The sequence below is a fragment of the Thunnus thynnus genome, chromosome 5 (assembly GCF_963924715.1).
Source record: "Thunnus thynnus chromosome 5, fThuThy2.1, whole genome shotgun sequence".
Taxonomy (NCBI): domain Eukaryota; kingdom Metazoa; phylum Chordata; class Actinopteri; order Scombriformes; family Scombridae; genus Thunnus; species Thunnus thynnus.
The window spans coordinates 23,967,803-23,995,323 of record NC_089521.1 but is presented as its reverse complement, the minus strand read 5'-3'; the positions used below and the strand labels follow the sequence as shown (position 1 = coordinate 23,995,323).

The 27,521-nt window shown below is 39.2% G+C and overlaps 1 protein-coding gene across 1 annotated transcript in view; it reads left to right on the top strand.

Moving 5' to 3' along the window:
- Nucleotides 1-27,521, top strand: part of nell2a (neural EGFL like 2a) — an 80,221-nt gene that overhangs the window by 17,797 nt on the left and 34,903 nt on the right. Inside the window, exons 9-13 of the mRNA XM_067590292.1 lie at nucleotides 2,657-2,759; nucleotides 6,254-6,345; nucleotides 7,889-7,994; nucleotides 8,887-9,015; nucleotides 24,852-24,977. Of these exons, the coding sequence (XP_067446393.1) occupies nucleotides 2,657-2,759; nucleotides 6,254-6,345; nucleotides 7,889-7,994; nucleotides 8,887-9,015; nucleotides 24,852-24,977 (556 nt within the window). The remainder of the gene's footprint in view (nucleotides 1-2,656; nucleotides 2,760-6,253; nucleotides 6,346-7,888; nucleotides 7,995-8,886; nucleotides 9,016-24,851; nucleotides 24,978-27,521) is intronic.

Genomic DNA, 27,521 nt, shown 5'->3' with positions numbered 1-27,521 from the left:
GTATGTTAGAGTAATAAAGAGCAGGGGAGGGCATTCAATTTTAATTAAGTGTGTGTTTGTGTGTGTGTGTGTGTGAACACACTGAGTCTGGAATTATGTGTTCCTCAGACTGCATGTGTTTGGGTGGCAATATGTTTACAGGCATGCATATGTGTCATAAAATAAACAGATATGTGTGTGTATCTGGGTAAATATGAGTTTGTACTTGTGTGTACATCCTTCTTTGTTCCTGTATGTCTGTTAGAGGAAGAGAGGAAGGGAGAACATGCATTTTTCATCATGTCTGTAACCCTTTTGTGTGTGTGTTTGTGTGTGTCTTTGTGTATGTCAGTGTCTGCCTTTACACACACACGTTCACTGCTTCCATTGTGGGTCTTGGCTTTTGTTTTGCACCTCTGTTCATCAAGTGTGTGAAGGTGGGGGTGTGTGTTTGGGTGGGGTGGAGGTTCAGAGTGCAGGGGCCCAACATCTTGTATTCTCATTATTTCCTTGCATTAGAGGAGGGTTGCCCCAGTTACCTAAGAAAAGATATTGTATTGAAAACCTCCACAGTACTCAGGATTAGACACATCAACAACAGCGCTTAGTAATGCTCAGGACTCTCAAGGGTCTACTTTGCGCTGCATAAAGTGAGAATTATTGCCAAAAAGAGAATTAAAAGTGATTGGAGATCTGGGGCTTGTATCACATCAGCCAACACATTTCACCCCCTGTCAGTCTATTCAGCTTTGGAACATCAAACTCATTCGCTGCTACTGAACTCCTCCAACCAACCAATGAGATATCTTCGCGCACCACTACCCAACATGCAAAAAATAGGAAATCACATATCTCTCAGTGCACCTCTCCTAATTGCTCTTGACAGATGATAATTATCATCAGGGATTTGTTCTGCCCACTCATCCAATGAAATCGCTTCATTCGTTGGGAACGGTGTGTTGCCATTCCTGGGCTGCAATTAAGAAATTAGATGGGATATGTTCCTTACCTTATGTGTGGCAATTAGCTTTGACCTTTAAAATTCAAAGGTCATGCATTAAGATGTTATCAATTATGTGGATCAGGTTCATAGATGTTGCTGTCACAGAGCTTTCATCCGTGGAAGCAATGTTAATTACAGGCACAGCTGGAGAAAAGGAGATAGCATTTAAATATTTTAGATATACAGGTTACTGTAGCAATCTGCTGCAGACTATGAGTAGATTTGCAACAGTAAATCCTGTTATTTTAAAGAGTAATTGTACAGTTGATTTCTGCCTGATGTCTAACAAGCAAATTCATGCTGTTGACCATTTCCAAATGGTCTGGACAGTGCTGACTTTTGAGAAAACAGAGACTTGGAGAGTCCAAAATTAAGGAAGCTATTGTATTAGCTGAATTTCATCATCCAGTATTATATAACTCAGCTCTGCTGTTGTATAAACTGTTACACAAAAGAGATGAGACAGGATTAGAAAGCACAAATATATCTCTTGAATAAACTGTATTAGCTTATTGTCCGCAAAGCAACCAACAGAAGAAGTGGTCATTTCATCACCAAGCTTCCAGCGCAACCTTTTGCATGAGGACACGCAAATGTATATTTCTGTACCACGTTCCACTCTGACTGAGCACTAAGAGTGTCCTCATGGCTATGTGGTGATGACACAGGGAGTTGTTTGCTGGTACTTAGGGAGTGGGGGATGACGGCATAGGTAACCTTAGGTGACTAAGCAAATCTGATTTTGCTAAGTATAGAATTTCAAAATGAGAGCAGGTCACAATCTTGTAAAGTCATTGGTCATGCCTTCACCAATTTGCTTTTATACATTTTTCTCCTGTAATGACTTCACCTGGTGCAATTGTTCATGTACAGGCAAATATCTCAATTGAATGCCTCTGCTGATATCTGCTCATTTATTCATTTACTGGGGACACATTGAGCCATGTTTTTTTAGGTGGATACTTCAATAGGCTCATATATACTCAACTGTTAACAACATTTTTTGACCAAAAAAAACAAAACAAAAACTCAACACATTGTCCGGTTACTAGCTTTTGCTGGGGCTTTCAATCACATCTTGTCATCTTCTGCAGTGGATAGAGTTTTGACTAAAATGAGATTGTTGACAAAATTACAATTTTTTTTAAAGTAAGTTTTGTGAGGAGTAATAGTTAACTACTCAAAAAACATTTTTTGTGTATGTTTGTTTGGCGACTAGGCCGATAAATCGGCTGGAATTAGCTTATCACAAGTATATCAGTATCAGGGTATATGTTGGCTAGCAACCCAGTGTCACGGCACTCACAAAATTTAATCGATCGAATCACAAGATTTTATCTATATTTTAATTTTACCAGTCCGGTGGGTGGAAAAAAATAATAACTAATATACTAGTTATTACTGTATCATAACATCTTGATCTCGATATATCAGTATTGTTATGAGAATGACTGGCAATCGGCTCTTTATTAGCATCAAGGCTAATGTCACTCTCTAATGTAAAGTGAGGGCGTGTGTGTGAAAGGATGAATGTGAAAGGAAGAATATGAGCCTAATAATATGAGCGCACTACTCAACCTAATGGTAACAGCATCTGCCTAAAAAGGTACAGTACCTGTTGGACTATAGAAAGTTCTCTTGAAACAATGTGTTGTATTTCCCTCTGCTCACCAGAACGGCACAGTGCAATGTGAGGCCATCTCCTGCCCTCCCCCTCAGTGCCCGGCGGGTACAGCGCCTGCCTACGTAAAGGGTGCCTGCTGCAAGGAGTGCCAGCGTGAGTGGAGTACCCTTAACCCTGTTACTCTCCTACACTCATACAATCATGGACACAATTGCACACAAACACGTGCACACAACAGTATAACAACCTCTACTACCACCAGATTTAGAGCACACATCACGCCTCCACAAGGGCTGCCTGACAATTGACCAGGGCTCTGCTGTGTTGCTAAGCTACCTCCTAACATGCCTCTTGAGAAGGGTCCATCCTTTTGCATATACATGGACCAATCAATTATTCACTAGCTGGCTTCAAAACACAGATGGCCACCAGTCACACAGACATGAGCCAGTAAATCTGGGATCGCTGCATGTGATGTAAAGTAGTTCCTATTTATGGTGAATATGTTGGGGCTGTGAGAAACAAGAAAGAAGTGTTAAATGCCTGGAATGATGCGCACTGGCACTGGTGATAGTGTCTTCTTAAATGGATTTTTTTTAAACTTTTGAGCACTGATATGTTTTTGCTGGATAAATAATTCTGTTTCGTCCCATATCTACATGGAGGGTCTGTTTTTTTTCACAAGGCTCTGACTTCAGCGATGAACTCTTATTAGCTTCCTCACCGCAACACTCTGCATCTCATAGTCTTTCAATTCCCCTCTCAATAAAAATGGATTTCAGAGGATATTAGCTTTTCTCACCCCATCATTCTCTGCTATTAACCCAAATGAAACTTAAAGAGATGTGATGTATTTGTTTTTAGAAAATAGTAAGAGCTGCCTGTCAACGTATAGAACAAAAACTAGCATGTGCATTAAGTAGAGGATTTCATTAGCGTAGTTCAGTCTTAATAAGATGTTTTTAAGGACTGGTGTTCTCAACTGAGACTTATAGATGGTTACACACCATATGAATTATAAATAATAGCAGATTTTATGTATGTATAGTATTTCTTTGCAGATCTCACTCAACATCTTGTGCAAACTGACTTCACTCGAGAACTTTCTCACCCCACACTCCCACACACTGCTGCCACTAGTCTCATGCCTCCCTTGCAAAGCAAATAATAGACAAGGTTTAACTCTTTATCAGCAAGAAACTATTAGTGTTGGATTCTAATCAGCTTGCGTCAGCATCATTTCCACTGACCCAAGGGTCATGACAGCAAAACAGGGGTTTAAAGTATGACTCCAAATCTGCTGCTGTGTTACACAAATATAAACACATAGCAGGTAATCCCCTTAAACTCACCCCCCCCCCCCCCCCCCCCCCCCCCCCCGTGCTCACTTATCTCTACGAGGTAGACAAACACACAGCTAATTACGCATGCTATGGCTTTGGAGAGAAGAGTGCCGCAAGTTTCCCCACTACAAAGACATGACTCGCTCTCCAAATTAAAGCCTTATCTGGCAGCACAAGGCCTTGCGGGGAGGAGTTCTGAGTCTGTTTTTTTTTTTTGATGGTCTGTCAAGTAGAACGTCAAATGCTTGTTTCAGAAGTCCTTCGCTTTCATGATACACTGCTTTGTGATAGAGCCTGACCTGCGGTGTCAATCATTTCTCTTCCTCATATCAGTTTGAATCTGTCTGACCCCAACTGCTCATTAAACACAGGTTTTCTGCCCATGTGATTTTTTTTGCAACCCCTCTACAATTATATGAAACAGGGTTTTCCGTAATGTTGCTGAGAATGAGCAAGAGAATGCTTTCTCTTGCTGCGTGCTAATTATTTTATCACTTCCTCAGTAGTGTTGCTTAATTGGGTTTAATATGCTTAATTTGATTTGACTCAGTTTACCTGAGAACTATACATCTGTAAATAACAAGGAAAGATTGGATATTAGACTCCTGATGTTCCACCTTTGTTTATACTCACAACCAAGCATAGGAGCATACATTTTTTTTAGCTAACATGAGGCATTTGTAATTCTTTTTTTTCACATTTTATGGACCAAACAAGTGATTGATTAGTTGCTAAAATTATTGATAGATGAATATGTTTACATAATATGACAAAGTGAAACATCTTCTTTGCCATCCATCATGATAAAAGTTATCATACAACTTGCAATTTTTTGAATAAAAACTAGTAAATCATGCTAAAAAAAACTAAGAAATGAACCAGCAATAGATGAAACCATATAAAAATCTTTAAAGGTTCAACGTGTAAGAATTGGCCAGAATTTTAGTTTAAAACATTTCAAAATTAACTAAAATTATAAACAGAATGTGAAGAACAGTTTTGACGTCATGTCAAAGACCTATATGTATTGTGTTGCAGAGATACCTACTGAAGTTAGCATGCTAACAAGCTAGCCCAAGCATGCAGCTCTGTGTCTGAAAAGTGAAGCCAATGCGGAAGTGCCTTAAACCTGCAATTTCTCTAATGGCCAGCAGGGGGCGACTCCACTGGCTCCAAAAAGAAGTTTGTTTCTAGTGAAGATTATGGGAAAATGATCCTACTTCTTACTTGATTTATTACCTCAGTAAACACTTTCCTGATGAGTTTATGGTCTCAATCGCTAGTTTCAAGTCTTCCTCAATACATCATGATGTTCATTTTGTAAATTATGGCCTCATTTAGAGTAAAATAGATGATAAAGCAGGGTATGCTTGGGTGACATCACTGTGGCTACATCCATTATTTTTATACAATCTGTGAGCTAGCCCCAGCCCCGTCCAGCCTGTACTGTCTGGTAATACCACTTTGTACCTGAGGGGCGATAGTGAGTCACTGTAGCGTCCAGTCTGCCCTCAGTCCAACAAGAGAGGAAGAAGAATTAGTGCTGCCCAGAGCCTACGAACTGTACTTGGTTGCACCAGCTATGTGAAAGCTGGCCATTTGGCATCATAGCACATTGTAGTAAACTGGCTCAATGTTGAAATATCATATCAATAAATTAGGTCTCTACTGGTTTACTGTGTTGCAAAAAGGCATGCTGAAAAAATGATGCTGTGTGGCAGAAAAACTGCTGTTTTACCATTAGTGAGTTCTGTGGCATGTTATGATTTACACCTACCCTGGGGGCATGTGTGTAACTATTTAGTTGTTTCTTAGAGTTATGTTGTAAATTATCTCAGTGGTGCAACTGCTTTCTGATCTGTGCAGCTCGTTTGTAATTTACCGCCGGCTCTAATGTCACCTTAGCATTTTGATATGTTGACAACACCATAGCACAGATTCACTGAAAACAGTAAGCTTTATGCTATATTCAGTGAGTGATAATGGTAGTGGGGTGATGCGTTTGGGGTTGAACGGTGGGGAATATGCTGCCCCCTGTTTGTTTGGATCAGGTGCCCAATCCTTACACACAGAACCTAATATCTTACGATAACACATTTTATTTTCTGTCACATTTTTGGAGAGGTTGTCACAATAAAAATAAGTCACAATCATTAAAAGAATCCAATAACACTGATTATTATCTTAAATAATGGTACAAAAGAAATGTGGTCTCAAGGGAGCAATGTGTTTGTATGTTTATTTTCTATGTGTTTGTGTATTTATTTGTGTGTATGCTGATAATGTGTATGTGTCCACCACCAGCTGTCTGCCTGTTTGGTGGAAGAGAGCTGGTAGAGGGTGATCAGAAGGCTGTGCGTGATTCCTCTGGCAGGTGCCTGCTGTTTGACTGCAAGGTAAGTCATATCAACAAACACACACACACACACATACAGAGAAAATACTCACACACATACTTATTCAAAATGATTTTTATCAGACTCCTCTGCAGAAAGAGATACCACAATAACTCATGTAACCAAGCACTTCAGCTCCATTAATTTCCATCTTGCCGTGCATGACAGCTCACTAAACACTCATTCCATAGCTACCGTAACCCACCCTAAGAGGATGAATCAAACCTCGGTGAGCCAGCATGCAAGATTGTCCACCTCAGCTGAATTTCGTTGATCTATCTTATCATCGTCCTCTTTGTGTTACAAAGAAATTGGCCAAATCTCTCTAATTGAGTTTACATTTGGAGACCAAAGCAGTGCACCTGTCAATCACAGGAGGCCACAGCCATTCTTCAGTACCAATCATCAGATACCACAGTGATCCCAAATCATATTCATTTCACAGTTGTTCAGAGCATTTGCTTTTGTCTGCCTGGTGCACCAGATGGGTGGGTTGCTCACTTTTGGGAGTAATTCACTTGATGACATTATGCCCGGCAGCCCCAATCAATCACAGAAAAGTGATTTGAAGTTTTTAATCACCCAACTCTATCATATCAGCTACCTTCCCCTATGAATTCTGCAAAGCTCCATAGAATCTGCAGTTTCAGACAGCTGTCGGGCTTGCTTGCCCACACCTGGCCCATCTGTAGTCCCAGTTAACTGACTGGCAGTCCCAGGCAGATCAAAGAAATGGGGACGGGGAGTGCTGTCAGTCAGCCCACTGCTGCAGACTCCTGCAGGCTTCCCCTGACAGCTACTTGTCATGCCTCTGATCTTCTGTCTGCCTGCTGGCTGCAGGGGGGGGGCGGCAAGTTTTGAGTGGTGGGTGGCAAGAAGTAGATGGTGCAGCTTGTTTGGAAAGTTGTTCGGAGACTTTTGGGGGAAGTTTGTTTTGACAAATTCATGAAAGCGTACTCCGCATTTGCACAAGCAGAGGTCATGACACCTCATGGGGACGTCTTGTGGACAGATCGGTTTAAGATTATCCTTATGTAAAATATTTGTGCACTATAATTGAATAGAGAAGGCCCATTGTCTTCATCCAACTGTGTCTGGTGTTAATGACTCTAAATTAGCATCAGTCAGAGGGACGCAGATGAAATCATTAGAGAGACCTGCCAAAGGCATGCTGGGAAATGGAGCCCCCTAATCAGGTTCTACACACTGACTAAACACACATGCAGGGATAATCCAGAAGATTGATTCACTGTTTGTATAATAAAGATGCATCATGAATCATGATGTAAACCATTGAGGACAACAAGAAGAAAGAAGAAGAAAACTCTTTTTTCCCTTCAGAAGTAGTTTAGGAAAACAATGCCATTGACCAATGAGTAATTGGTTTATAATGAACAGGTAGGAAGGAGAGTGGGAGAGTGAATGAAGAAACACAATACATGAATAATTACCTTCATAATTACGTGCAGGCCATGAGCAAATGATGGGGGGCAGAGTGGACCTAGAAAATAGCTCATGAGGATTGTGTCTCTGCACATCACAGGACAGGACGATGCATCGAGTGGTCCCCAGTGAGCCGTGTCCTGTTCTCAACTGTCCAGAGTCTGAGCAAATCACCTTGAGTGACAGATGCTGTAAAGTCTGCAGAGGTATGGAGAAAACACTGTCCTATCCTAGCAACATTACATTTTTATAATGTAACGTGCAGTTATTTTCTCAAGTATGTAAATGTGTATAGATAGAGAAGAAGAACAGTATTATTTGCAAGATGAAGTCAGTCAATAACACATAAAAAGTAAATAAAAGTTAAAACCACATGTTTTTAGATCGACTTCCTACCTATACTATATGCAAATCAACTCGTAGTTATGATGTGGTTATTGTTTTGAAAGCTTCCCTTTGCTGGAGTGTTTAAGAAAACACAACCATGACTTCTTCAGTGCAAGAAAGTACCAAATTTACACGACCCCTTTCACAGTATCTGCATGGGCTCGTTGTCTACGTTTGATTTCCTGACAACATAAATCCTTGAACTCATCAACCAGTAAGACTTTTCAAATCAGTCTCTTCTCAAAGCGGCATTGTGTTCACAAAGATGGATTACCTTTCGCAAACAAATTAAGCTGATTTTGGAGGTTTTTCTCATTGAGTTCGCAAGGAATGAAATCAATGGCTGCCGGTAATGTCCGAAATCAATCTAAAATTGACGGTAATACAAAGTATGTGTGATTTGTCGTTAATGAGCTCAAACCTGCCATATGAATGGTATTGTCTTCTAAATCCCACTTGTTGATGTGATTTAGCTTGGATCAAACCCATTTCCAATATTTGTTTTTTCTTTTAAGATTATGAAATCAGATGTGACAGAGAGAACTGCTAGCAAATTAATGTTGTTTTACTCTTAATGTGCCTGGGAAAGACGCCACAGTAAGTATACTCCTAGAAAAGGTTGTAGTACTAGACATAACCTTTGTCTCTGTATGCCTCCGTCGCTCCTCTCCTCTGGGTCTTAACCTTTTCCTCTCCGCATGCCTCCTGCAGGTCATGACTTCTGCTCAGAGGGCCACGGCTGTGTGGAGCACTCCGACTGTGTGAACCTGGAAGCAGGAGACTGCTGTGTTTGTAAGGATGGCTTCCGCCCACTGCGAGACGATAATGCCTACTGTGAAGGTATGACATGGTTCTAAATAACAGACACTGATTTTTAGCTTAAGTTTTTTGCCCTCCATGAGTGGATAAGTGGTTGTTTTTTGTGGTAGGTGAATGTGCCTTGGATGAATCAGGAGTGCTTTTTGCTTTTGAGAGGATATTGTTAGTTTTAATTTGTTTGTTTTTTTTAAGACTTAACAGTTGTCATGGTGCTCTGGCTGCCTGGTCTCAGCCTGATCTGGCTCGATTTTTAAAAATGAGCACAACATCTAAGAATATAAGTATAAAAATATCACATGTTTTCTTCACAACAGCAAGACACCACAATAAGGTTCCAGAAAACTAGAAAAACATGTTTGACATTGGAATAACATAGTGGAAAGTGGGAGTGTAGAGGTCAGGAAAGTGGAGGGTTTATACATCAATTTTGTTGTAGCCATGGTTACATGAGTATCATAAGTGATTTCTTTATGTTATTTATATATTTTCATATTTATAAAGACTCTCCTTTCACTAGATTTGCCCATATAACCACAAATGACACCTTGCCCTAAAAAATAATACAAGTGTTATTTTTCATTCAGTCATCTTGTTTTTGCTATCCCTGCTGGGGTCATCTCACAGTCAGCGTAGTTGGAGATGTCATGGCGTATTTTCCACCTTTCAGAGGAAAATGTTTGCTGCTTCTCATCCTAAAGCAATATAAAAGCAACTTCCAGGCCTCAGGTCTGAGGTAGATAATCCATAAAAAATAAATATGAGGTATTAATTAAGTTTGATCAAAGGTTTTCTGTTTTAGCTATATTTCAGCTATGTTTTTATTTTAATGAGCGAATCACATGACTCCCTGCTGACCTGACACCTGAAGGAATAACTCAAAAAACGTTGGCTTTTTACTTTAATGCTGTGTTTTTAAATTTGGGGTATCTTTGTTAGTTTGAATTGTAAAGAAAAGATAATAAAGGTTAAAAAATGGAAATGCATTCACTATAGATTGAAAAAAAAATGTAGACATTCGCTAAAGACCCATTAAAACACTTTGTTGAATTCATGCTTTTATCGCATAATCCTTTCGAGATGGGAGACCGTAATCCTCTCATTATTTGTGTCCACAACACGCAACGACTGCTTTTCAGAATGCATTTTGAGAGACTAATGTTTGTCTTCTCAGTCAGTTGATTAGTTTGTGATATAAAAACATGCTGCAGCTTTATGTTGGCATGTATTCAGTGTCACTCTGCTGGGGCAGTGATTAAAGTCACGCCATCCATCATCAATGAGGTCATTCATTACTGATTGCACACCGAGGCTCAGATGTCTCCAGCCACCTTGCACTTTTAAGTGAAACAGAATGTGACTGATTATATCAGCACTTACTATTTGTAATAATCATAAAAAAACTGACAATGTTTTACTTAATTGCCTTTTGAATGACCCACATTGTATGATTAAAAAGCATGCTCTATACCTCATTGAGCAGGTCATTTCATGTTGCTGATGAAGCTGTAAAAACCTGCTCCGAGTTTAAGCGTTCACACACTAAATTGACAGTGCTTCAGCTGAATTTCTCATTTCGCATCTTGGCTGATATTTGCCAGATGCATCGTTAAAAAATGATGACCTCATCATCAGCAATGCTATCTCCTAAAATATGTAGTAAACATCATGTCATAACTGCTACCCCTGTGCATCTCTGGTATTAATGAGTAAACATGGCATTAAAGTTACTCAGATACTTCTGCGTATGACCTTGACAGCTGCCCTGTCAATGTTCAGCCGTCTTGATCTTCCTCTTTCATTGTGTGTGTGTGTGTGTGTGTGTGTTTGTGTGTGTGTGTGTGTGTGTGTGTGCGCATGCAGTTTCAGAGCATCTGTTTGTGAGTCTGTCTTGGCCTATTTTTTTTATCTGTAGTCCACACACTCCCTGTAATATATTTTCTGTCACCTTCATCAAGCTGAGGCTAAAGCTTCAGAGCTTTTTGTTACTGTAACCAGGGTGCAAAATGAAAGAATACTAGTTAGCAGCTTCTGCAGATCTCACATTAATTTACAGATATGAGCAGTTGTCCAGGTAATTAGAGGGTCTTCGGGAATCTGCATAATTAAAGATACTATCTGTCTTAAATTAATGAGAAGTGATGCTGTGGGTTGTAGGTTGTGATCAAATGGCAAACACTGGCCCCACTCACTGTGGTCTCTTTCAAAACATCATTCAGACACCCGTGGAAAAAAAAAAAATTATTCAAGCAATGTGCTTAAGAACAATTTGGAGGTATTTACTGGAGTACTTGTTTCTTTGCAGATTAAGGTTTACATACAAAATATTAGTTATTCAATATTATGCCTTATTAAAGTATCCAAATATATGTATATAATTTCCACCAACAACAAAAAGACAAGAATTGAAATGCGGTTTTATGTTAATTCATCTGTAACAATAATACATATTATAACACAGTTTAATAATATAGCACTCTAACAGGGTCATTCTGTGAATACATTTTGCTGATAATACATCTGTTCTTTTACTTAAGTAGAGTATTTTTACATTGTTGTGTTGCTACTTTTACAGAAAGCTGATCTTACCTTAACTCTCACTTTTACTTTAACAATGGGTCAAATGACTACATGTAATGTGAGAGGTGAGAGTAGTTGCTCATGATGAACCCACTGTTTCCAGCCAAAAAACTTCTGACGTTGTTTGCCATGTTTGCCATAACTTAATAATGTGATATGATGATATGTCATTGTTGTGTTTACATTGTTGTGCTGCCCCGAAGAGATCAAACAAAATCTATTAATACAGGCATGAGTGCTGATAATACTTCTGTATTTTGCATAAATACAATTTTGACTGAAACGTTTTTACTAATAACTGAGTATTTTTTACATTGTGATATTAGTAAAGAATCTGAATACTTTGCCACCACTGCACTCTACTTGAGAGTAGGGAAATAACATCTATTTTAATTCAAATGTAAAAGAGGAAGATGAAACACGATGAGAAATATTTGACTCTTAATTAGTTTTATGTTGAGGCGAGAGCACTCGCCTGTGCCCTAAAACACTCAGAAAACAGTCTGTTTGCAGCTTGGTTGCTTTTTGTTTTATCATTAATCACATATTTAATATCCAAGCTCCCTAAACATTTTCAGCAGATCACTGTTGTAGAAATAAGGATAGAGCAACCCATCCTATTACCAGTGTGAAACCAAGTACAAGCAGACAGACTTGTGCCTCCAACATCACCACTTCAGACCCACACTATTCATCTCAAGAGCCGCCCGAGTCTTGCTATGAAATTGGCAGTGTTTGTGGTGAGTGTTTGCATTGGAGACTGCACAGAGAAACCTGAAATTGACTCAATTTGCTGATGGAGTTCTCTCAAAAGCAATTGATTTTTTGTGTGTCTCTGTAACTCACTTATATGATTGTGTGTGTGTGCCGTGTGGAAAATAGAAGAACTGTCTTGCCAGAACATTGAGGATCCTATGGATGGGAGAACGTTTGTGTTTGTGTAATATACACACCATTTTGTGGCTGCAAGGAGATGTACAGAAAGATGAATGAAATTGCCTGCTTTCAATTCTAGATGAGTTTCAATACAGTGGTGCCCAAGAGATGAGATGAGGAGTCCAACTTAGAGGCAATTTTGTGTATTGAACACAGCAGGGAGATCATAAAATAGGAAAACATAGAGATATATACTGGAACATAGGGTTTTTTGTACACACACCCACACAAAAAAAAACATTCTCGCGTCCCGTCAAATGTAAAGGCAAGCATCACAAAAAGCAGAGACAGATACTAGCTCTTTAAAACATTCCTAGGTCAGAGATGGGCTCAAAATAGCCGATGAGATCACTTCTGTGTAAATTTTTCATAGAGGCAGCAGTAGGGAAAACTCAAGGGGATACCAGCCCTGTCTTTGTGTATGTCTGTGTGTATGTGTGCAGGTGCATGTCTGTGTATGTGTGTGTGTGTTTTGAGTTCTCCAACGGAAAAGGAGCCCAGTTTTTTTCCTCCATCCAATTCTCACAGCGCAGTCAGGCTGAAGTCCTATTTTGCTACATGCATGCGTGTGTTTAGGCCAGAATTAGACAGAGGGGCGAGCAATGGAGAAGTGACAGACTGTGTGATTGTCTCTAAATTGAACAATCAGTATAGTTCAACGTGTTGAGATAATACCATTATTCATCTCAGCATTGTAGAGGACTGCAGGCAGAGAGACATCTCCCATTGTTGTCTCGTTTTGAAATGCCCTACTTTAGAAATTCACCGTCAGGATTGCTCAAAAAGAAGGGCTGCATGGGTGTTTTTTGTTGTAGGAGTCATGTGGGAAATGTGAAATTCAAAATGATATTCTGTTGAACAGAAGACGGAAAGGGACAAAGTATGCAACAGGATTTTATTTTGATGTTAAGTGTATCCTAGATAGTGTTACTTACTTTACTTTATTTATGTATTCATCAGGGATACTGGACTTTAATTAACATCATTATGATTTATGTGCCAGATTTAGTCAAATAGCTAGTCTGCATCCGCAGTTCATTGGCCTACATCAACATTAAACAGTCAGTTCACCCGAATTCCAACATATTTTCTCAATTACCTTTAATGGTATTTAGCCATGCAGATAGTCTTCAGTTTCAATGAAATCTGTTTACAGGGACTTATGTGGATTATCCAGAGAAACCGGGTCGCTGCTTCTGGAAATACAAACAACTATCCACTTCTGTTGTATTGGTGTGGAGGTAGAAATGTCAGCGATGGATATCTCAAAAGCTTGATAATTAAACCAAAACCATCTGCATGGCTAGAAACCACTAGGGGTATTTGAACAAATATGTTTTAATATAATTTTGGTAAACTTAACCTTTAAAGCAGATAAAGCTTTATTCATCTCAATATAGACTCACAGAAAGAGGTTAATTCAGTGTAACTTGTAAGCCAGCAAACACATAAAAGCATAAATAATAACTAAAACTTAAGAACAAGAGATAAGATGAAACATTCAAAGGACAACAAAACAGTGTTTCAAGAAAAAACGAGGCACATTACACACTGAATCTTATAAAGTGGTTTATATAAAGCATATAAGGCAAACAAAGGAAAGGCAGGACACAAGATATCTGACATTACACATCACATATAGCAAGCAGATTTCAAACAGACCTGCCAGACAGTGATGGACAGAGCAAGATGAAAGTATTATTACAGGCCACACAGGTGTTCATTTAGACCATTAGTCAGGTTGAAGCTGGGTGGAACTATGCTGGAAATTACATGATGTCACAAACTCTATGTATCAATAAGAATAGACCTTTTTCATGGCACATGTTTAAAATGTCATACTAGGAAAAGCATAGGTATAATTAAAAACATGAATCCTGGCTATATTCCACTTACATGTGCAGGTTTCAGGACCCGTGTTTTGTGCATGCTGGTCTCACTGGCTTGGCTTACTAGGACACGTGCAAAAGAATGGAGCCATTGTTAATGTTAGTGGTTGCACCTGTGCTTTTCCTGCTATGACAACTCAAAATGTCTGCTGTGAAAAAGGTCTATAATAACAGGGGAGGTTGTCCTGCCCTAATGGGTGCAACAGGAGAGTGAGAGAGATGCAAATCAACCTCTTCTTAGGACTGCATACATGCACACACAAGGTCTAATTAGGCAACATAAGTGAAAATATGTGTGTTGGTGGACTATGTGTGTGTAGAGGCTTTGAATATCATGATGGCGTTATTGTTTATCCAAATAAACAGCTTTATAACTTCCTACTGATAATATGGATTTGATATTGTAGGCTTATCTTAAATATGAGCGATAATTGATATGAGAAACTTCTAGGCTGCTTGCACACAGACTGAAGTTTTATTGCCTGTAAGCCATGACTGTGTGCGTGCGTGTGTGTGTGTGTGTGTAAGGATATGGTGTGTAAACACTGGCCGATCCGATTGCCGCTGCTGTCTTTTGAATGTCACAAGGTGGCAGCAGGCTAATTGGCACTGACTGAAGAGCACGGCCAGCTCCAAAAACTCAATCACTGCTGGGATGAGCCTGGAGCCTCCGGGCCTGCACCCGCCCCCACCCCACACACACACACACACACACACTCACAGACGAACCACACACAGAGGCAAACATATACACATGTGTGTTTTTTTACACACACCTCACCTCTGTGACCCTGCTGAAATGTCACCCAAAACAGACAATCCCACCATGATCCAGACAGTCCCCCCCCCCCAGTGTAAATAACAGTATCTTAGCACTGCTCAAACAATATCCTTCAAATGTCACATGAGAGAAGTCTCCTTTCTGCTTCTTTTCCAGATGGGATCACACTTAATTCATTGGCTGGTTCATTCTCAGATGTAGTTTTATTTATTTCACTGCTGCATGATACTGCTGTAGATACATTATGCCATGATGAAGATGTTGGGTATTGCAATGATCATCCCTACATGAAGTAAAGGAATTGTTTCTTGCTGCTATAGGTTACTCTGAAGCTTCCATGAGTACGACATCTCTTGAATTTTGGACTTTACAGCCTATTATAATTAAATTTTATGATATAAAATGCAGTTAAGTTGTTTGATGGGCTGGTGACCTATTCCATATGTTCCACCCAGTAATAATTGGGTTAGCAAAATGAATGAATGCATGAATTATTAACCTCATCTAAATTTAATCTCAGTGAATAGCCTATTCTAGATATAATCAAAAATACTCAATAAAATATTCTATTAAGATCCTTATGTAGATCTGTGCCAACAGGAGGCAAAGCAGTTTTATTTATGAAGCACGTTTTATTACAAGTAAACTGAAAATCGTACAGCAGCAAGTAACCTTTACAGATGAATATAATAAATAAAATCCAACAATTAAACAAAAAAAATGTATCAACATGTGAATTTCAGAACTAAGTTTGATCTCAGCTTCATCCTTTTCATAGAGCGCCATTTCTGCTCCTTGTTACTCATTGTTTAGACCTCTGGCCTACGGGCTACACTCGGTCACAGACTGACGAGTGATGGATGATGATGCTCCATCGATTTACATGTGGTGGAAAATCTTTCCCAGATTAATGAGAGCCGTGATGGAAAGCAAAACCCTACTCACGCTCGCCACACGTAAACAAAGCACTTTTGTCTAAGAGACGCACCCGGCTTTATTTAAGTCATGCCAAATCGAAGTGCGCATGTTTAATGTGATATATAGACACACACACACACACACACTTGATGCAGTAGTTCAGGAGCTGGTAGACGTTTGCACATAAGGTTCATGAGTGTTGTTAAATCGGATGGAACTTTCATACGATGTGGAAATTGTCTGTGTAATATGTTGAAAATATAGGAATTTTGGGGACATATTAACAAGGAGAAATAATAACACATGTTCACACACTCCAGCGAGCCCACACACTCCTCCCCCGCCTTTTCCTTATTTGATGTTCATTGTTCTAAGTCAGGTAGCAGGCTTCTAAGTGTTTACAGTGATTGATCACAGTATGAGTGTCTGGTATTTAGACAATGACTGCGCTCTCCGAATGCAGATTTTCACTCTTGTTTCTTCCTAATTGGATTCTCTCCACTCAGTCATCTTAATTGGCTTCTGCTCTTGCCAAAATTTGCGGTGACGTTTTGCAATTTTGTTTTGGTCTTTTTGAGGCTGTTTATTTAAGAGTGATTGTCCAATTTAGTATGTTGAAAAGATACAGAAAAAATAGTTTTCTCTTTTAAAAAAGTAAGTCTATCTTTAGTTTCATGTTTAGGCAATGGTTCAAAAAAAGAAATAAGTTGCTCTGTTCCATTTCAAAGAAACTCATTTAGTCTGAGTTTTTTTTCCCCATTGTGATTTCCTTTAAAGCAGATATGAAATTATAATTGCCCCTAAAGACTGCAGCAATGAAGAAGCAAACTGATTAAAAAACACCACACTCCTTTGTCATTTACAGCGATTTTCCTCTGAATGAAAGAAAGTGGAATGTATTTAGACTAGTTTCGCTTGTTGAACCACCTTTTCCAGACACACTCTGCAATACAACTTGCAGTGTCACAATGTGTTAATAGCCATAAATACTCAAGACTTCAGCAAATAGAACAAAAGAAAAGTCTATACCTGGACTGTGAACAAAATAAGCAATTTGGATCTGCTAATTTACGATGATGGACACAACCTGCATAAATACTGTATGTCAGGACTAAATGAATAATCAATTAAAGCTGGAGTGCAGGACTTTTGTATCCTCCTTCTGGCAGTGACAGTAACTACAAAACACTGTTGACACATGCTTATGTCATAGGCTCTACTGTAGCCTACTCTCTCACTACTGTTGTAGCTGTAAAACGGTGGATAAATTGTTTTGTGCATCACACAACCCCCACGAAATCACTTGTTTCACAATTAGAATTTGATCCATCTTGTCCGATAACATTTGGAAAGCCTAGAGGATCTGCGCGATTCAATTATTTTATCCTCATTCAAGTTAGCAGAGGGCTAACTGGAAGTTACCCGTCTCAGCTGGCAGAAGTCTCTAGTGCGCATGCTCTACCCATAGAGTATGCATTCATCTGGCCGGTGTGGGAATGTCAAACCCAACACCAAATTTAAAACTCTGTATACTGTGAAATACAGAGAGATTTATTTGGAAGTGATAAGCTTAATCAGCATTGTGTGAACTGGCAAGGGCTTGTAAAAATTCTGCACTGCAGGTTTAAAAACTAATTGATGGATTAAATTATTTGTTGCAGCCTTAATCAAAACGTTTTATTCTTGAAAATTTTCTGAAAGAGATCAATCACAATGTATGTATTTCCAGTCTCCAGTATTTATGCTAAGCTAGGCTAACCCTCTCATGGCTGTAACTTCATATATAATGGACATAACAGTGACATAACAGGAGGTGTTTCAGCTGCATTTTTCAGTTGTCTGTATTACATGCGTCTGACTGAGAAGACACACGTCCATTTTAATCGATTCAGCTGTCTACACAGGTTGTGTAAGGGCTTGCATTTTCACTTGCCTCTCTCCTCTTCTGTTTTACACAAGTAACTATGGCAATTGTGAGTTGGGCTGCCAAAACAAGGGTGACCTATACTCAATACTGTGCCTGAATGTTGCTGATAACGTGCTGCTTTTGCTACACAGGCTGTGCCGACATTGTGTGACTCTCAACAAGAACACGAATGAGAAAATCTCCCAGAATGTTGAACTGTTCCTTTAACGTGCCATTCAAGCCACCATAGCATAACCACCATATATATGATTTTTGTTTTGTTTTGTTTTAAATCCAACTATGGCTCCCTGAGTCATACTAACAGAATACAGTCCTGGAGACAGGAAAATCAATGTCAAGTCAAGTCAAGTTAATTTTTATGTGTAACTCAATATTACAAATTTGCCACAGGTGGCAATCTGTGCAGCAATACAACATCTTCTATTCTTAGACCCTTCATTTGAATGAGGAAAAAACTTCTTAAAATGGGTTCAAAGTAACTTATGGACAATTTTAACCGGGATTATTTCGTTTTTCTACAAACAAAAACTAACCCCGAGGATGTGACAATCACATAAAACTTCAACAGTAAAGCATTCTGTTTCACACATCCTGAACACCTCGACTCTATATTTAATCCAGTGTCACTCCTAAACCAAAAGAGTCACCCTGTTACATCCTCTGACACCTTTCTCCACCCATGAGGAACCGAGGCCAACTGTGGAGATTATTTGCTGAGTGGGACTTTGTTTGCCCAGCAGGAGCGGCTCTTTGTGTCTCCGCTCTTCCCTCTGCCTGCTATATATCTGGCCGTTAGGGAACTGGCTAGTGAGGAATATCAGACAATGTTTTGGCAAGTCTTGTCCTTCTGCCATTTATTGAAAACCATCTGTTTGAGTAAGTGAGCTGGTTAGGGAAGGGATGGGTGGATGAGAAAGGGACAGAAAGAAAGAGAGAGAGAGAGAGAGAGAGAGACTGCTGGTGGAATGGCACAGATTCGGGTGCCTTTGTGGGATATCCAAAGGCAATGGCAGCGTTATCTCCCTACTTCCAGACCTTGGTGTACTGCAGTATGAAACACAGATAGCGAGGACGCTCCCTGTTAGAACTACATGCAATGCAAGCGGAGAGGGATAAGCTTCTATTCCCTATTTACATAGTTGTGGAATGACTTGGATGAGCAATAGTAGGAATACGAAATCATGACTGTGACTATGTTCATTATGACTATGAACAATTATGACCTCCAACTACATAAATACAGTTGATAATAGTGTGTATAGTATAACTGTATATTTGAATAAATAGATTTAGGTCATCATATAGTAGGTTGTCATATGCATAGCCTGTATCAAGGTCAACAGTACTAGTCTATAGAGAACCAAAGTCCTGACATTACCCCTCGACTTGCTGCTGTTCCACTAGCTTTTGTAACTCAAAGCAATTTGGCTTTAAGGGTTTCTTTCCGAAAAAATGAAATATGTTCTTGTGCTAAAGATAAATTAGCTGAGCACCCACCTTCTATTTGAATTTGAGCCCTTTGTGATTTTTTTCTTTTCAGATAATTTTTTGCTTTGGATTGATAGTGAAGATACAGACAGGAAAATAGGAAGAGAAAGAGGGGTATGACATGCAAAGAGGGTCCCTGGCCAGAGTCTAAGGAGAGACATCTCAGTTTCATGATATGTGTCCTAGGATTGCACTTCAGGGTGTGTCAGTACACTGTGATATCACTGTTGTGTGTGTTTATAGGGACAACAGCCCTGATCACACCCAACCACACCCATCAGTGAATCTGTGATCACAGCTGCACAGGGTGTGAAAAAAGCATATGGTCAGTGCTACTAGCAATGCAAGCATGATTTCAAAGGCCTCAGAAAACAGACATATAATTAAAACATCGATACTACATCATTTGTGAAAATAAACAATCCCTGTCAAGGTAAATGGAGTGAACTGCATGTCATTAATTAAAGTTATGTTGTAGTACTGGATTTTCAGTAGCTGGATTTTGAATAACTTGCATTATTACAAATGTCTTTGCAACTTTGGTTTTGCTTACCTCATCAGCACCCAAAAGTTCTGGTTTCATATAGCTCGCTATGAAATAACTAGAGTAGTTTGCTATGATTGTTGTCTGACAGCACGAACTTAATGACGTCCTTTTTCATGAATAACTTTAACTAATAACGCAAAGCTATCCACTCTCCTCAGGTAGAGGACAATGATTGATTTAGTAGTTATGCTGAAATGTACAAAGGTGAAAAGAAAAAAAAAACAGCCATTTTCTAGCCATCCATCGTGGCGTGGCAACAGATTGACCCCGAGCACTCCATTCAACGGTAAAAGCTGCCGTTGACTCTTGGCCAGCCTTCTTTGCTTGGCGCATCACGTGTGTCGGTGTGACAGGCCAATCAAGAAAATGGAGTGCGTTAATGGAGATGGAGATTTGTTCGTGCGGTGGCCCTCATCATCTCACCTCCTAACATATTGTTTTAGCAAACGTAACTGCTGTCACCAGGGGCAGGATGGATGGTGTCTTACAGTTAATAGGCTCTAAATCAAAGCCACCGCCACGGACAGCCAATCAGAATCTGGGAAAGCTGTCACCTAAGACCTCAGCTCAAGGTTACCATTGCAATAGAGGGCAACGGAGAGTGAATTTGTTCTCTTACTTTCTGTCTCTTCAGCGACAGTTAATACCTTTCACTGCTTTCTCTCCACTTTTATTTCTCTGCCATCTAAATCTCTGTCTCTTGCCATCTCAAATGTTCACTCTCTTACAAACTCTCCACACTTTTTCCACCACTTTTACTTCACACTGGCTTCTCCCTTATTCTGCATCTTTCTATGTTTAATCCGCTACTTTGCCTGTCCTTTTCTCTCCACCTCCCTCTGTCCTACCTTTATATCTCTCACTCGCTATCTCAGTCTTTCACCCTCTCCCCGGCTGTCTCATCTCCCCCCTATTTCTGTCTAGCTCTACAGTATAGCTTGTCGTGACTCTGTCTTTGTATCTAGTTCTTCTGGTTAGCAGCCCTCCTGTCTGCCAAGGCGAGTCAAGTCAAAATTTATTGAAGCCCATAACACAAAGTATGCCTCAAAGGGCTGTACATATAATATAAACAGTAATGATCAACATTAGAAGTTAGATAAAGCATCATAAACAGAATATTTGACACATACAATACATATGATAAAAACAGTAATGAGCAGCATTAGCAAAATATATAAAAACATATTGAAGTGAGGAAAACTGCTCACACAACATTATAAACAGAATATCTCAAATATTTATACATATATAAAAGAAAAAAAGTGAAGTAAAAAACAAAGAGACTCATGAACGTTCATATCTGGATACATATGAAAACACACACACACACACACACACACATATATATATATATATATATATATATATATATATATATATACAAAAATGTTTAACATACAGTACATATACCTAACCATGCGCACATAGACTGAGTATAAGATGGATAACTGTAGTTAAGTATTTAGGGCAGACTAAGTGAGGTTGAAGGCTGATGCGTCTGCCATTCCCTCTACCTCCTTTTTTCTCCCAACCCTCTCTACATCTCTGTTTCTCTCTCTCTCTCTCAAACCCAGTCACAGAGTTTAATTAGCCTCCATTCATTTAGTGAAGGACACGTGTACTTTCATAGGTGGTCGGCAATTGTCTGCCTGCTTCATTTATCCGTGAAGCTTTTGAATAGCTGGAGGCAGCACATATTGATGAACTGTGAAAAGAAGAGGATCGAGGAAATGTGAATGCCACAGTTGTAGGCAGGTGCTGAGCTCTTAGTTTGCGGGGTGGTGGGCGGTGCACTACCCAAGGACATGTGAGCCGAGTGAATGCCAATGCAAATCTATTGAAATTCAATTTCAAGTGCTCTTTGCAAAAGCATCTGGCACAGAACATATTCAGAGGTGAATGTCCTCTTGTGCTCTTACAGACACTGAATACAGTGAATGAATAATAAATTGGTAATGTCAAGGACTATGGAGTTTGTCTCTCACAAAGTTCCTACATTTGACCTGCACTATCAATAGGAACAAGGATCTGGAGCATATTACACGTCTATGTGTTTTTTTTTCGGTTCGACTTGTATTTGCATCGAATTGCATTTGGTTGCATCACATTATCAAGATTATTTTGTTTACCCTGGCAGTGTTGTGCATCTTCTGTCTGATGGTTTGGCATGCAGTTTAGAACCCAGGAATAGCTGTTGCTAAGGCAACAGCTAATATGGATCCAAATATGGAATCATGAGAGTGAGATGGAAATACAAAGGACAATCTAATAAATTATATTCTTAAAGCTGCACTAACCAAGTTTTAATTACAAGGGTGTAGAGAGCCTCCAAAACAAACTCAGAGAAACACAGCCCTGAAAGTCCTTTGGTTTGTCCAGTTGTTACGCTAACATGTTGGCAAACAAGTTCCCACCTAAAGAATCCAGCGGAGACAGAGCAAAGTGAGCATTATCCTGGTTCCAGACCTCTGAATTGACACCCACAGATTTTCTAACCATTCAAATGTGCACGTTAATGGTAGAGAAAGGATTGACGATTAACAGTTGAGTAAGCAGGATTGAGAATGGTGCCGACATCTTTCTACATAGCTAGCCACCTATAGCAGGTACCAACATTCATGAAAAATAGCAACAGATAACCGGTGACTCGAGAATTCAGCTAACATGAACACAATGTTAGGCTGAATTAATCAAGTGAAACAAAATGCTAATTCTCTGTTATTATCAGACTATATGAGCATCCCTTTGTAGTGAGTTTCTGGCCACCTGATGAATATTCAGTTGCTTTTTAGCTCTGACCTGAGATACCGCTTGAGATATTACATATAAAAGCAATGCAACTCAACCTTAAAATCTACAGAACGCACTGGCAAAATAACCATATCAGCAAGCTAAATGTGGTTAAACGCTGAGTAGTAGTAGGCTAGTGTCAATGGGAGAATGAATGGGACTGTTACTTCCAGATCCAGGGCAGCTGGTTTTGTCTAATTGCACCCATTTTCAGGAATATTTGGAATTATATCAAGGAATTATATTTTATATAAGATTTATGTATTCATTCAGAGTGAACAATATTAACTATTTTAATCAATCAGACTGTGCTTGATTGACACTCCTGTTGCAACTGTTAAAATGGGAATACGTACACCTTTAACATTGTGGTACGTTTGATGACCTCATATGATGCTCAGCATAGGCTGGCTTGACTGAGCAGAGGTGTCATTAACCAGCCTTTCAAATTATTTGTCCAGTGGCGTAATTGTTACCCTACAGTAACTACTCATACAGGATATAAAAGCACAGGGATGCACTGAATAATCAGTAGTAGTCTGGAGAAAAGCAGCTAAGCCACCATGTGAAGTGCTTCTCTTTGAATAGATTGAAAATCGAATGGTGCAACCCTAAGTGCTTCAGTGGCCACCTCTCATGAACCCTCTGCATTTCAACCTCTGTCTCTCACTGATGAAGACAAATAGCCCTTTCCTACTGGCTGTGCAGGATCTTTTAGGAACCTTCTGTTACAAACACCAACTAGGACATACTTTAGTGTAGAAGGTGGTTCCCAGGATAGGGTTCCTGCAATCCTGAATCTGTTTCAAAGAAACACCTAAAATAGACCACAATAAAAAGCCGTGGCTGACAGTATAATACTGCTGTAAAGATATATCCTCCCTATTGAAACTCAAACAGACAAAGCTGGATTTTCCTGTAAAAACTGTATCACCAGTGTCTACGTGTTTCTTGTAGTCTCAGCCCTAATTAGAAATTAATGAAAACCAAAGGCAATTATGGCATGCTCCAACATCTTTGATGAATTCAGGAAGCTCATAAACATCCACACGAACTTTGCAAAACAAAACAAGACAACAAGATAGCTTTGTCAGCTAATTTATTTGTATAATCAGAGGGCAAGGTGATGCAACACTGACAAATATGTATAACAAGAAATATGATAAATAAACTTAATATTTGTCATTAAACATCAGCATATTATAAACAAATTATGGCTCTTATCTGTGCATACAATTAACTCTCCTCTCCTTTTTCCCTCTATTTCAAGTATTTCTGTACATTCCTGTAAGTAAAAACCTATTGAAAACTAAGTCAACAATGGCTATCTCCCAAATGTATTCAGGTCAACACCCAAAGTCAGTCCTAACTTTCCTGCCACAGCATTTCCAAACTCCCACTCCTCTCTCCATAGAACTGGGAAGTATTATATAATATATTATGGCATGTACTATGACCACCAAATTTTTTTTCAGCGCACACCAAGAATGGACAGCTAGCGGACCATGAGGAGATATTCACTGAATTTGACAAAAAGTATATTTGATTGGAATCACTGATTCTACCTTTAAGGCATTAAATATATAACGAGATCACTTATTACTTGAGAGAACTTCTTTCTTCATTCAGCTAAAAGGGAAGGAAAAATAAAGAGGTAGTCAAAATCGATCATGAGGCTTGAACTTGAGGTCTGAGGCTTGAGGTATCAATGCAGAATATTGATTAAAATGATAAGATATTGTTTGATCTTCAACAAAAGAGGATGTCTGTAATCTACCATCCAATATTTGCATATTTTTATGTAAAGGTCAATTGATATCTACGACATAATTAACCATGCATTAACCTTTTAACGAGAAGAGCACAAAACATAATCAGAAAATGATTTTAAAGATAATTTGACATCACTTTTACAGAATATTGTGGATTTAGAGAAACAATCAAAATCTGACCTAGCTTCGTTCTTTGTGTTTCCCTCTCACCTTTTCTCTCCCTTCTCCTCAGATATTGATGAGTGCGCTGAAGGGAAGCACTACTGCAGGGAGAACACCATGTGCGTTAACACCCCTGGCTCCTTCATGTGCATCTGCCATACGGGTTACATCAGGATCGATGACTATTCCTGCACAGGTGAGTTCCTTTGCTGACCCCATGACAGGCTGGAGTAAAGTGGAGAAGGCTGTGTGTTTATTCTGGATTTGTGAACCTTCAGAGAAACCTTTTTTTTGTGTAGAGGTTGCTTACAGTTAAAGAGAATGATTGTCTTGTTTTTGTACGGGTGTGGAGACAAGAAGAGATGTGCAGAATAGATAAATAGATTCAATAGAAGGATATATCTCTACTGTAGATTTCTACTACAAGAGCTTTTAAAGAGAGGAATTTTATGTACCAAAGTTATTTCCAGTTAGAAATTATTTAATTTGCATCCTTAGTCTTACACTGGAGGATATTTGATTTCATGATGATAAATTCTGCAGCCAAGAGACACACAGACTTCCAGAGACAGAGAGAAGAAGAGGCAGCCAGACATTCAGATATCAACATAGTGAGTTATCAGTGTCAGTGTGCAGCATGAGATGGGATGAGAGACATACTTATCATACAAATACTTTACGACACCTGTAAAACACACTTGGCCATGTGCTACACCTTCTCTCCCTATTTTCGTTCGTCATGTTCCAGATGGCGCCTGGTTAGACACACTTCTCTGTGAATCTGTCACCCTACAATTATAAACGGTCTGTTCATTTAATATGCATAGGGATGAATGTCGGAGTTTGATTTGCCTCTATTGGTTTTGCTTATGATTTTTTTTTTTTTTTTGCTTATGAGTTTTGCTCATAAGCAAAAAACCACATTAAAATAAAACAAACACACACTCACACAAATCAATACCAGCCTCACTACTTTATGATTCAGCACAAGCTAGCGATAGAGAAAAGATTGAACACTGAGAGAAAGTGTTGAATCAATTTTGGACTGCATTTGCTTTGTGTAGATTACAAAGCCCATCTCTCTGGCTCTTGCTCCCTGCTTTGTTAAAACTTTAGATTTGTCAAACTCTATAATTGCACATATTTATTCTATAAGAAAGTGTTAATGTGCACCACTAAACCCTATTTTATTGCGAGAAAGGAGAAAGGCCTTTGTGTTTAGGTATAGCATCACTCCAGCACATTCTAACAGGGTGTAAAACAAGCCTGTCTCAAGGGCAGTACACCTGAAGAAATAACCAAGTGCTGAAGCGTCTAGCAGCAGCCACTGAGAGTAAGCTCTTAGAAGTAAACTCACTGAATGCGAAAAGGAAATAAGATGGGATTTTTTTTTGTGTGGTGTTTAAAAGGCTGTGCAGCCAAAGGTAGAACGGGACTTGAAAATGAGAGTAGATCTAGGAAAACAGCTCATATTTTTCTCAGGAGAGCTACCACTAATCTAAGACCAGATCTTGTGTTGTGGTCAGAAACACTGTGTGTTGTGTATTTTGTGGAGCTGACAATACCATGGGAGGATGCAGTTGAAATGGCTTATGAGAGGAAACGGCTTAGATATACAGGGTTGGCAGAAGAGGCAGAGGAACGTTGTAGGAAACCAAACGTTTGTCTAGTGGAATTTGGCTGTTGGGATTTTGTTGGCAAATCAGCTTTGTCCCTTTAGTTAGAAGAGAGTTGAGCCTAAAATAGGCAATTAAAACATGGCCGACACAGCAGCAAATTCCAGTAAATGGTTGTGGGTAGTGACTAGGCCTAAGATAGGTAAGTGAAAAATCCTGAAAATTTTAGCTGGTGATGTTACAGATAGATTTGTACGTTGTATCTTGCTTGTGAGGATGAAGCAGCTGGAGAGGCTCAGTTGGTTTGTTTGCTGCCGGTGATGGCAACATGCTGCTTAGCTTAACCTGTTGTTATGTATACAGACAGACATGGGTGGTTCTGGGACACCTCATACCAGACGGTTTGCTAATAGTTGCTAGTTGTAGGGTTTGCAGAGGTAGGTAAACAGTAATGGTGGCTGGACAACTGAGTGAGCCATGGCATTGAAATGAAGCTGCCTATTTAGCCAGATGGACCAGTAATTGTAGCTCAGCCTAAGCAGACACACAATATTATGTTTTTTTTTTAAGTTTATTTATTTGCACAAATAACAACAAAAAAGCTTAATGCATTAAATGAATAAAGTGGATTGTCCTGGTGAGATTAAAAAACAAAAAAACCCCAAAAAGGATAAATATATGTCTATTATATATATACATCTGCACATAAATTAAAGAAAAAGTGACAAGAATAGAGAAAAAGAAGAATAACCAATAATTATATGTGCCAACAATTAAATAAACACATATACTAATCGCTATTAACAAGCATAGCATATTATAAAACTGATTAAAAAAAAAATGTACAAGGAGAAAGAAATAAATTCACCAAAGAAAGTAGTCTGACTCATCAAACAAAGGATCAAGGGCAGATTAAAGCAGCATTAAGTCAGAAAAGTTTCTGATATAACAAGCGACTATTTATAAGACAAGTGGAGCTAGATAAGCAGGGATGGTGGTAGGACTACTGAGGGGGCCATGGCATTCAGATGAAACTGCTTATCAAGTCAGAGGGGCCAGCCAATGTAGGTTAGCCCTAAATAGATAGAGTGTAGATGGAATGATGGGTCGCGGTGTATCTGCTC